General features: G+C 35.2%; 1 protein-coding gene across 1 annotated transcript in view; it reads right to left on the reverse strand.

Moving 5' to 3' along the window:
* LOC140246700 (nitric oxide synthase 1-like) overlaps positions 1-13396 on the reverse strand; it is a 53075-nt gene that overhangs the window by 13471 nt on the left and 26208 nt on the right. The window contains exons 13-14 of the mRNA XM_072326037.1: positions 2379-2477; positions 124-298 (exon numbers count right to left, since the gene is read on the reverse strand). Coding sequence (XP_072182138.1) covers positions 124-298; positions 2379-2477 — 274 coding nt within the window. The remainder of the gene's footprint in view (positions 1-123; positions 299-2378; positions 2478-13396) is intronic.

Consider the following 13396-nt stretch of genomic DNA (forward strand, 5'->3'; position numbering starts at 1 on the left):
TCATCTTGTGATCTTTCACTGTAAAGACATCTTGTGACGTTTCGCCTTAATGTCATCTTATGACCTTTCATCTTAAAGTCATCTTTTGACCTTTCACCTTAAAGACATCTCGTAACCCTTCACCTTAAAGACGCCTTGTGCCCACTGTCGGAAAGCTTCTTCCCTCCCGCTCAGCTCGTCGCCTTCTCCCATTAGAGCTATCCTCTCTCCGCCGAGGGTGGCGAGAACGCCATCTATCTTTCGGGCGTATGCGCAGAAATGCGGGTAGGCACGTGAGCCCAATCCGAAGACCGAATATCTGCGTGAATTTGATGAGTATTCCAAACTAAAGTAAAGACTTAAAAAAAAATCCCTCCAAAGTAAACACCCGCACACACAATCCAACAAGCCCTCCAAGGTAAACACCCCCACACACAATCCAACAAGCCAATCAGGAATGATATTCAACTTCTTAACATTCATTGCCAGTTTAGAAATTTATATTCCTCCACTTAATTCAATAAGAAGATATTACAAAGCCTCAGAAATTACGATAAGAAAGATTTCAATAAGGACAGAAATTTAATTCTAAAATATTTCTTGAATTAAAAAAAAAATCGTATTTATTCAAGCGCACTGAATTACAGCAGGTTGCAAAGTGATTGGGAATTGATAAATGCTCCCTAAATTTTGTCCATAAACAAATTCAGTTCTGCTCATTTGTCATGCTAAAGATAAATATGAAAATTGAATACTGATAATTACGTAATAATCATAAGTACTCCCGGTTAAAGTTATCAGTTAATTTGTATTTCATCGTTGGGATCTTATTCTCGTCCCGTGATTACGGCTAATTTGGAAAATATGACAGAAGCCCATATACTACTGTGTTGTGAACTCTGAGATAGCAAACTTGCTTGAACCTCCTTTCAATTACATTGATCAAATATGAAATTAAAGAACAATTTGATTTAATAGTTCCGCTGCATTATATTTGAGTTAGTTTGTAAAGTATTCCCAGAAAAAAAAAAATCAAAACTGTAGGTGCCTGTTATCATTCATTCCGAAATTAAAGGTAGGGGATACCTTTTACAGACCTCCCAAAATGCAGCAAAACATTAAATATGAACCTCAGGGGACTTGTTTAGGCCACTGCTGAGAAATTTGGAAGTCAACAGTTATCTACAATTTGAATAATGCACAAAACTCAACTACTCAGTAGTTCTGTGTGTCAGCCACACTTAAGCCTTTTTGTTGCAGTCTTCTATATTTTTTTAATCTATAAACACAAATCTAAAAGTATAAGAGCTGATGTAATAACATATAGAGTGTGTGGCAAAAATGTATATAGAAATGTTTGTAAGTTTTGATGAACTTTCTTCACAAAATATACATGATGGACACACATGCAGTGCATGGGTCTGCAAAGGTAGCCTAGGTTGGAATTTACGGTGAGCCCCGAAAAAAATTCAATTCAAAATCTAACGGTCAATAAAAATGTACTAAATGTTACCTTCCACTTTCAATACTTTATGGGAGTTTCTAAAATGATACTCTCTTCAACATACCACTGTATTTATACAACTCTTCATTTAAGGCATGCAAATGGGATTCCCTACCTTTAAAGCAAAAAAAAAAAAAAAAACAAAAAAAAAAAACCAACCAAACAAACAAAAACAAAAAACATATAAACGTTGATTAAGGTTAACTCGCGAATGTGACTACTCTCAATTTCCCCGTTTCGTGAAATTGATAAAAATTCTATAAACTTTTTTTTTATTTGTTCAGTGCTGATGAAATATTTATCTTTGTTTTAATTGCTGTGTTTGTGACTTGCTCGCTTATTTGTGTATTTTGGGTTTGTTTGTTTGTTCATTTGTTTGTTCATTTCCATCTGAGAAGATGGCTGGATAGCCCATATTCAGCTACGCTAGGCTGGTCTTCCATGGGGTCCAGTTGGATGTGAGGTGGGTCCACTTCACCGGGTTAAGCACCCTGCTCTTTGCGATGAATGAATGAAGCGGGATCTTTTACGTGCATGAGCTGTTACTCTTCATACACGGGGCCTCCATTTTATGTCCTATCCGAGGGACAGAGTGTTTTGCCTCTTTCTAGAGGGGACGGTATGCTTACACACAACATTGCTCAGTCCAGACTCGGGTTCGAACCCGGGCCCTTAGGATCGTGAGGCAGATGCGCTACCGACTGAGCCAACTCACCGCTCACCTTTTTTTTTTTCACCTTTTTTTTTTATCATAATGTACCATGCAAATTATGAAAAAGAGAAAGCTTTTCTTCTGATTAATACAATTCAGAAGTATATAAAAAAATCACGGCTTTTAACTTTTGATGAAAATCAATATTTATAACTTCACAGACATACACACACGTGAACGTACCTGACATTTAAGAGCTTCCCACATCTCTGAAGCAGGCTGGAAGGGGAGCTAACTCGGGGTATCGGTCCAGAATGCTCGTCGAGGCGGATTGATCGGATACTAACAAGCATGAGTACAATGAACCTTATTATGTGAGGAGAGTACGTCCTTTGTACAGTGAACTTATTTCTGTGCCAGTGAGCACATGTGCGCCAATTTCACACACATAGCTATGGACAATAGATTATTGTGGCACATAATAGGGTAGGGATTGGTGGATCAATGACTTAAAGTTGGATTATTCAGTCACCGAAACCTATTATGTTTATAAATCCTTCCCCATGTTTTCCTTGTATATTGATTACGCATAACGATGAGTCTCTACAACCCGATTGGCTAAAACATCGCACCGCTTACAGCATAATGGGAGTCTTTTAAACCCGATTGGTTAATACCTCGCACCACTCACAGCTTTCCATATGCGTTTAATGGTAATTTTTACTCGACCTTGGTTTGTGATACTGTCAATGAGTTGGCGTGACATGTTAGGAACTCCCATGCGTGTGTACCCGCAATGTCACATCTTAATTGCATAGAATAGGTTATATGGGTGAGTGCCCTTGTTTGAGAGGCGTAAAGTGTGTCATACGAATCTTATTTCTAATAGCAGGACGCTGAACTCGATAGTTTTGTCTTTCAAACAGGTATTTTTTTTTCTATCCTGTCTTTCTTTTCAACATAGTAATTCTTTTCTCTTTTTTATCCATTCACTACATCACTACTGGACCTTTTCGCGCGCTCAAAGCGCACTAGCTTTACATAACGGGAGCCAGTCAAAAACTATGCACGTCGTTCCCAATGTCCGCTCGGATTTCTGTGTTATACATTCTCTATTGTCATCGTCTCGGAAGCCCTCGGAGACAACCAATTTGTTCTCATTTACATGTTATGTGTGTTCCATGTTTCTCTTCGTTTTCACAGAACTTTCTCGTCTACCTTGTACTGCTCTCTTTTCCTCCCTGTTCGTCTTCTTCACAGCGATCCTCTGTCCATCATGATTTTGACAAAAATTCATGTTCTTTGGCTTCTCCAGTGTCCTACCTCACTCTGTTGGTTGATTATTTTCTTGCAATGCTCACTCGTTCCTGTAATTGTGGATTGTCTGACAACACAAACTCTCATAGATATGTCCCACATTTACAATGGCTAATTTCCCGAACGCTCCGTTTAGTTCTTTATCAAATGATGACTTTTTTGAGCTTTTCAGGCAAATAAGGTTAGAATCAGATTCAGTTGGTGGAGCATCTAATTCACGATCAATGTTTTATGACAATTCTGTCGCTGACAATTTAAACTCTTCCGTAAATGAATTGCCCTCTGATTTCAGTGAAGAGTTAAATGAAAATATGTCGTGTAATTATATTACGGTGAATCAATGTAAAGATATGTGTAATAGTTTTTCTAATGATATATTTTCTTTGCTGCATTTAAATATTCGGAGTTTGAACAAACATTTTGATGAGTTCAAATTATTTTTAGAGACTGATGCTGATCAGTCATTCTCTGTTATTGGTTTAAGTGAAACCTGGTTAAATTCTAACTCTGAAAGTTTTTTTTTTCGATTGACGGCTATAAAATGTTTGTCAATAATAGACCCGATAAGAGTGGTGGAGGTGTTGCACTTTATATATCGCATACTTTTGAATGTATTGTTCATGATGATATTTCGAGAATGGATAATATTGTTGAATCCCCCCCCTTTTTTAATAGAAATTTGTATACCAGGAATTAGAAATATTGTGGTAGGCATTATGTACAGACCTCCCAACTCTAATATCAAGGATTTTTAAACTTACCTTTCTGATTTGGTGAAATCCCCTGTTTTTAAAAACAAAAATTGTTTCTTCCTCGGCGATTTTAATATTGACTTACTTAAGTCGGGAAATGATACTGTCGCAAACGAGTTTCTTCAGACATTTTTGTCCTCTTTTCTTCCGCTTATTTCGAAACCCACGCGTGTCACAGATCACTCTGCTACCCTTATTGATAATTTGTTTAGTAACACCCTACCCCTTACTGATTCTTATATAATTCTTTCAGATATGACTGATCATTATCCAATTATGACTCATTTTGCTCTTAAAACCTCTGTTAATAATGCTATTTTTTTTTTTTTAGATCTCCTCTATTAAGTCGTAGAGTTTCGTCTGAAAAATTAGCTAGTCTTGATGCGGTTCTCGAAAATGCTGACTGGTCTAGAGTATTTGAAAGTGATGACATCAATTTGTCTTTTGATTATTTCATGGAAATATTCAATTTTCATTGGGATAATGTAATTCCAAAGCAAAAAAAAAAAAAAAAAGAAACAGAAAAAGACTATAAAAAGACTCCTAGATTACCGTGGATTTCAAAATCAATTCTTCTGTCGATTAACATGAAAAATCGATTATATTATAGATAAAAATAGGAAAAAACTGAGCGATCAAAACATAAATACACTTCATATAAAAATACCCCAACTATGATTTTACGTTCCGAAAAGAAAAAATATTATTTTAAGCAACTGCAAAGATATAAGTTTGATATGAAAAACACTTGGAATGTTTTAAAGCAAGCTATGAATGTTTCGAGTAAACATTCAGCTATTGATAATATTAAGTTGAATGATGAAATCATCAGTGACCCTGTTAACATTGCAAATGTTTTCAATTCTTATTTTTCAAAGATAGGTGAAAATTACGCCCAAAATATCCCTGCGTCAGAGCATCACTTTACTGAATACCTAGATCAGTGCAATCCCAATTCTGTTTATTTCATTCAAATTCAAATTCAAATTCAAACTTTATTTTCACTTTCTTCCTTCTACAGAATGTACAAGACACATTATTATGAATTTGACATGCGAATCGTTGAAAATGTACATAACCAAACAGGATTAACAACATGTTCATGTCTACATGATCAGTACAATAAAGATACATACACTCTATATACACCCTGAGAAAAAAAAAAGTGGAGGTACCCACTCAAAAGACTAAGCTTGTAACATGTGGATACCTCTGAGGGAAAGGGGGAAAATGGGGTGAAAATTTATAACTACAAAGAGTGCGGGAAACTGGGGAAGTGGGGAATAGAGAAAAAAAAAGAAAGAAAGCAAAAGTGTGAAAGAAAGGGGACAAAAAACAGGGAAAAGAGGAAGAGAGAGAGAGAGAGAGAGAAGCCAAAAAATTGTTGATGCATACACCAAGGGCGAAAGCCCACAGAGACAATCAGCCAAGTGTTTTCGAAAGTGACACATTGTCGAGCAGCTTTTCAGCTGAAGAGATTCAACTGTGAGGACGAGAGGACGAAAGCACTATAGAATACTACCAGGTAGTAAAATAATTGATGCCTCGAGAGAACGCAGCCTTACAGTGAAGAAGGGAAGATAGTATCGTGCTCACAAAAATATTACAAAATTAAATATATTCAGTTACATTATAAGACTTCAAGAGAAACATTTTCAATCTCAATGAAGGTGCATTTTTTATATCCATAGGAAGGGAGTTCCAGAATCTTGGACCTACATAAATAAAAGTCTGTTGAGCTAGCAAGGTTCTTAACAGAGGTAAATGAAATTCATTTGACTGTCTAGTTGGGTATCTATGGTATGTCCGGTTACGCATAAACATGGAATTAAATACAAACGGGAGGCAATTATTATTATAAGTATACATAAACTGCCCTAATTGTAATAAAAACAAATCTTTAATTTTCAGAATCTTGTTATCAAAAAACAAAGGATCTGTATGTGAATATGGAACAGTATTACAAATAATGCGAAGAGCCTTCTTTTGTAACAGTAGAATCCTATCCAATAATAATTAATGCGTGTTTCCCCATACCAAAATTCCATAATTTAAATAAGGCAATATCAAAGATGAATACAATGTTAACAACGAATGCTGAGGAATAGACAGTTTTAATCTATTAATGACACCTATGTTACGTGAAATTTTCTTGCAGACATTATCAATATGAAATTTCCAAGGAAGTTTGTTATCAACTATAACACGGAGAAACTTTATATGGGAAACACTTTCTAAGACAGCGTCACCAAAACAAATGTCCATATTTAAATTATCTAAAGTGTTACTAAAAAGCATATATTTTGTTTTTTGGATATTCAAAGACAACTTATTTGCTTTTATCCACTTACATAAATTTTCTAATTCGGAATTAACTGTCTGCACAAGAATATTTGGGTCTTCATGTGAGTAAAAAACATTTGAATCGTCGGCAAAAAGTATGAACGATAACACATCTGACGAAGCACAAAAATCATTAATGTAAACAATAAACAATAGTGGGCCCAACAAACTACCTTGTGGCACGCCACACTTCAGTTCTCTCATATCAGAATTATGATTGTTCAAAGATACATATTGTTTGCGATCAGTTAGATAACTCCTGAACCACTCCAAGGCCTTCCCACGTATACCATAATGAGACAACTTGTAGAGTAAGATATCATGGTTTATAGTGTCGAAGGCCTTGGAGAAGTCCAGGAAGATACCAATCAAATGTGAGCGATTGTCTAAAGCATGTGCTACTTTGTCAACAAAATTAAGCAAAGCGTGACAGGTGCTATGCTTTTCTCGGAATCCAAACTGCGAATTTGTAAAAACATCACACATCTTTAGAAAATTCATCGTTCTTTTATATATAATTTTCTCTAAAATCTTGGACAAACAAGATAATAAAGAAATAGGTCTGTAATTACTAACATCTAACTTATCTCCATTCTTATATATGGGAATAACTTTAGCTATTTTCATTTGCTCCGGAAACACACCCGTTAACATTGACAAATTAAAAATATGTGCCAAAGGATCCGCAACAGAAGATATAACACTTTTCAAAATCATATTGCTTATGTCATCATAACCGGAACTGTTTTTGTTTTTCAAACCAGATACAATATCAGTAATCTCGTACCTCGTGGTAGGGGTAAAAAATATTGAATTCATATTATATCGATTTAAAAAATCAGAGAAATGTTTATTAGTATCGGGAATTTCTTGAGCAAGGCTTTCTCCGATTGTTGTAAAATATGTGTTAAAAACATTTGCTATATCAACAGGATAATCAATAATTTCATCATTACATCTCATTTTCGAAATACTTAACTTTTCATTTGAAATATTCATTGCTTGTTTCAATACGTTCCATGTACTTTTCATATCACACCTATATCTCTCTAATTGTTTATAATAATATTTTTTCTTTTCAATACGTATTATCTTAGTGAGAGTATTCTTATACAAAGTATATTTAATTCGTGCTTGTTCAGTTTTTTTCATTTTAAATACATAAAACAGTTTATTTTTCCTATTTATGGAACGTAAAATGGACTTGGAAATCCATGGAAGCTTTGGAGTTGTTTTATAATTCCCCCGTTTATCCTTTCTTTTAGGAATGTGAATATCCATATGATTATCAAAAATTTCCAAAAAATTATTCAAAGCCAAATTAGTGTCATCAGTATCAAACACACAATCCCAATTAACATTATCCAAGGAAGCACAAAAAGAAGACAAATTTTCTTGGGTTACTTTACGCCTCAAATATCGCTGGGATGAATTATTACTAATATGGCTAAATTTAAGGTGCGTCATTATTGGAAAATGATCAGTAATATCTGATAAGATTATCGACGAATTTGGGAGGGTTAAAACGTTACTAAAAATATTGTCAATTAAAGTGGCTGACTGACGTGAAACGCGTGTCGGTTTCGAAATAAGAGGTAAGAAAGAAAAGGATAAGAATGTCTCAAGGAATTCTCCCGAGATGTTGTCCGTTGTATGCTTTAACAAGTCAATATTGAAATCACCGAATATAAAAGAGTTTGAGTTTATAAATAAAGGGTTTGTAAGCACCTCGGTGAGATATGATAAAAAGTCTCTGTTGTTGGAATTTTGAGGTCTGTAAATAATACCTATTACAATGTTTTTATTACCGGGAACAGTAATCTCAATGAAAAGTGACTCAACAATGTCATTCATTTTGCTAAGCTCATCAAGGACAGTGCATTCAAAGCAGCGTAGAACATATAAAGCGACTCCGCCACCAGAGCGATCAGATCTATTATTCGCAAAAATATTATACCCTTCAAGTGCAAAAGATTGTTTTGGACATGAAGACAACCACGTTTCAGTGAGTCCTATCACTGAAAATAATTTTTTTTGATTTGGATTATCTAACAATAGCTGCAATTCTTCAAAATGCTTATTCATACTTCTTATATTCAAATGTACCAATGAAAATGTATCTTTCACAAAACCCTTTCTAATATCTTTAAATTGATTCAAGGTGACATAATTACACAATGGAGCTTGAGTCAGATCGTTAAAATCATACTGCATTTCTTCCGCTGTAGAATTAAGATTGTCCGCAACTAGTTCATCAAAGGGATATGCGCGTTTATTAAAAGCTTCTTCTTTATCTAAAAAATCGAATTCTGGCGTAACAGGTCTGAATAAATAATAAAAATCATCATCTAACATAGAGTGAAAAGGTACATCTTCTATCCTGTCATTCATTCTGAATTGGGGCAATTCTGACTAGGTGTTATCCGCGCCATTGCTGCTAGAGGGCAACCATGGCTAACGTTGGCACAACAGAGAAACTGACACGACAGGAACCCACCGTGATACTGCGGGATAAAAGCGAATGCAGAGGATAATGGGGAGCGACCATGCGTGACTGTGAAAGGTACGCGCTCTTTGTATGCATAGGAATTATATAACAAGGCTGGTTGGCTGTTAACGAGAAGTGAGGTGCAGAGAGGGTCAGAAATGAAAAGATATAAGAAACCAATAGGCATGAGATTATGGATATTGTATCTTCCTTTAAGAACAAGAGGAGTTCTGGTTATGATGATATACATAATTGTATTCTTAAAGGTGTTATATCTTCAGTTGCTGATCCACTTGTTCATATTTTCAATTTATCAATTTCTAATGGTGTGTTTCCTGTTAACCCTATAAAGCCCAAGGGGGGGGGGGCACATTGTGCCCCCCTACCATATTTTCGTTTGCCACTCCTACACCTTTTACTCGATTTCAACCAAATTTGGTGACTTTTCCTAAAATCTTATTGCAAACATTTTGATATATAAATTAGCTATATCCGATATTGCTGGTTGCCATGGCAACCGTAAACTGACAACCATGTTCGTCAGATTTTGCATGATTTTCTGTTCAAATTTCAGTTAACAATATAATAATGGATGGAATGGGGGTTTTCTTGGCTGTAATTTGCTGAAGGACCAAAATGTGAAGTTATTATGGTTGTGAATTACCCTGAAATGGTCGTCTTATTATTTCCTTTATTTTTTATATGACATAGGCATCAAACAATAGACATAATAGAAATAATCGAAAATACGGCATTTTCCAAAGACTACCCTTTTATTTTGTGTTATCTTCACACAAGCTTTGCCTGTAATATCATTTCTTCATCATATTATCAACCTGCAAACTTAAAATTTCAATATTTTGGAAATCTGAAATATGATACCAATATATGTACCCCCATTCCAAGCAATACATCATAGGTTTCATATATTTCTTTATATTGTATTGAATAGCGCCCCCACATGTTGACCTTGAGAAATTTCAACAGTAACAAATAGTGAAGGTTGACTTGCTTTTCCTTTGTGGTAAATATGAAAATGATTGATATGAAATAAAAACATATATAGTTGGGATAAAGAAATAAAAAGAAAAAACACGATTTTAGCATATTTCCTATGTATTTCTTTGTATTTTGGTTAATAGCGCCCTCAGTGGATGACCTTGGGAAATTTCAAATGTTGGGTCTTGTAGAGTATGAGTTGCTTTACCCATGTGCCAAATATGACGGTCATACATCATATAATAAAGAAGTTATATAGGGGGGGCACAATGTGCCCCCCCCCCCCCCTTGGGCCTGGAAGGGGTCAAAATAGCTTGGGCTTTATAGGGTTAAGATGAAACTGGCCAAAGTAACTCCATTATTTAAGAAGGGTGACAAATATGAAGTCAGTAATTATCGTCCAATTTCACTATTATCATCGTTGTCCAAAGTTTTAGAGAAACTCATTTATGAGAGAACTATTAATTTTTTGAAGTTGCATAATATTTTGACTAATTCTCAATTTGGTTTTCGAGAGAAGCATACTACAACTCATGCTCTGTTATACTTTGTTGATCAAGTGGCTCATGCAATTGATAATCACTCTCATTTAATTACTATTTTCTTGGACTTCCCCAAGGCCTCCAATCGACACAGTTGATCATGATATTCTACTCCACAAGTTATCACATTACGGAATACGTGGGAAGGCCTTGGAGTGGTTCAGGAGTTATTTAGGAAATAGAAGACAATTTGTTACAATTAAAGACAATCTTTCAGTAATAAGAGAAGTGAATTTTGGCGTTCCACAAGGAAGTTTATTAGGGCCACTATTATTTATTGTTTATATCAATGATTTTTGCCAGGCATCCGATGTACAATCCTTTATCCATTTTGCTGACGATACCAGTGTATTTTTTTGCCCACAATGATGTTAATTTTCTTGTTCAAAAAGTCAATACTGAATTACAAAAAGTGAATAATTGGGTAAGAGCCAATAAATTATCATTGAATGCCCAAAAACGAAATATATGATTTTTAGTAATACTGTTGACATTTTGAGTACAGCATAGTTTTGAATAATTTTCATTTAGAACAAGTTTCACATTTTAAATTCCTTGGAATTATTGTTGACGACAAACTTTCCTGGAAGTTACATATTGATTATATATCCAACATAATCTCACGTAATATAGGTGTTATGAATAGAATGAAATTGTATATCCCACAAAAATCACTACTTATGTTATATTCGTCACTGATATTGCCATATCTTAATTATGGTGTTTTAGTTTGGGGCAACAGTCACCAGAACCTACTGGATAGAGTGTTCCTTCTACAAAAGAAAGCTCTCCGTGTCATCAGTTATCCTTTCATACCCTCCCACTCAAATATGTTATTTGCCGCAAATAAGCTGCTAAAAATTAAAAATTTCTATTTATTTAATTTGGGGCAATTTATGTATACGTACAGCAACAACTCACTCCCCTCCATTTTCGATTCTATGTTTCAAAGAAATCAATCATTCCATGACTATCCCACTCGACGTTCCAATGAATTTCACTTTCCTCTCTTACGAACGATTCTTGCTAAGAACACACTTATTTATACTGGCCCAACGTATTGGAATTTTCTGAATAATGACATAAGAAATTCACCTTCTATATTTTCATTTAAAAGGAGATTAAAGTTGTTTCTATTGCAATGTTATGTTCCTACAGAAGTGAATCAGCCTGATGGCTCATTTTAATTATTTTCCGGAGAATTTTGATTACCAATAGCATACTCTCACATATTTTCTCGTCCCTGTTGTCCTGAGACTCTTACTGAGTAGATTCAATTCTACTTGTAGATACCTCCGCATCTATTTCTCTCTATTTTTCCATATTTATGTATCCCTTCCTCGCATCCCAATATTTTTTCGACATAGTTCTGTCGAGGATCGCTGGATCTGTTTTTCCTTTCTGTCCGCTGTATTGTCTTCCTATTATGTCAACCTTGTCTCGTTCTGTCTTGTATTGAAGTCTCCTTTCATAAGTTTTGTCGTCTCAGTCTCGTTTAATGTTCATTCGCCTGTGTATGTGTGTCTGTCCGTTACTCTGTCTTCTTATTGGGCTTCCAGACTTTTTTTTTTAATCTGACTTTATTCCCGATCTTTTTTCCCCTTTTTGCATCAGTTCATTTTCTATTGACATTCTGTACCTGAGGGGCCCACATTCTACAAGCATTGCCTTTGTAGTGGGTCCCTCCATTTTTCGATATTTTGTGTAATGTTATATCGTCTGTATCACTTCATTCAATTTTCATTACAACATTATTTGTTACCCCAAGGTTCCACAATTATGTTCTCTTTTCAATTTTACTTTGTTTTGATTATGTAACCTTATTTTCTGTTACCAATGAAAGTGAAATGTTTATGTTCTTTTCGAAAAATGCAATAAAGTTTGAATTGAATTGAATATTACTTTTTTGTTCTCCAGTTTAGGATGGCAGCTTCCTCCTTAAACCTCTGACGCCACATTGATTTCCTGTTCATTGGTGTGTGTGTAGAATTTGTTCACATTTGACTCATTGCTACATAAAGGGTTAAAACATCGGCCTGTACTGACTCGTGCATAATAAGCCAGTTCGGGGTTCCAGTTTGAGCATGAGCAGAAAAAGGTCATTTGTACCGAGAGACAGGTTGGTTTTTAATTTCACTGAGATAAGCATTTATTGTAATGCTATGAATATTCATGTCATCCTTATAAATGGTGCCTGCAGCCAGTACATCCACCTGACAGCAAGCCTGGTATTTGGCAATGTAAACAGAAAAAAAAGTTTGTTAATGTATTCAAAACAGCACTATGAAATGGATGCTTCCCAAAGTGTTGATTGACGAACCATTCTGGGCACTTCATCTACGCAGGTTCATTCTTTGTTAGAACACGAGTTCCATGAATTGCTATGTTGGGCAAGCTGCTGCATTATGTCGCTTTGAATTGAGTGAAGTGCCTAACCAACTGAGAAAAATGAGAGGTCATTTGTACCCACGTGCACATGAGCTATCTCCGAACTGGCTTATTACCCAACACGAAAAGGCAGTGTGTGAGTTTAACATATACAACATCGTGCACTTTTATCATACATACATGTTGACCTCCATGTAACTACGTATACACGTACGTAGACACACAGAAGGGAAATGCAAAATGAAGATATCTATCATGCTCAAAATACATGTACTGATATATTCTCATATGTACATTGTATAATGATTATAATAGACATAACTTTTGTTGTCGGAAATATGCATAATGTTTTCAGGAAAGGGTTAGTGTCTCTATTTCTATGGGACCTCTACATCTGTGCGCGCGCGTATGTGTGTGTGTGTGTTTGTCTCC

Source organism: Diadema setosum, chromosome 3, assembly GCF_964275005.1.
Source record: "Diadema setosum chromosome 3, eeDiaSeto1, whole genome shotgun sequence".
In the NCBI taxonomy this organism is placed as follows: Eukaryota; Metazoa; Echinodermata; class Echinoidea; order Diadematoida; family Diadematidae; genus Diadema; species Diadema setosum.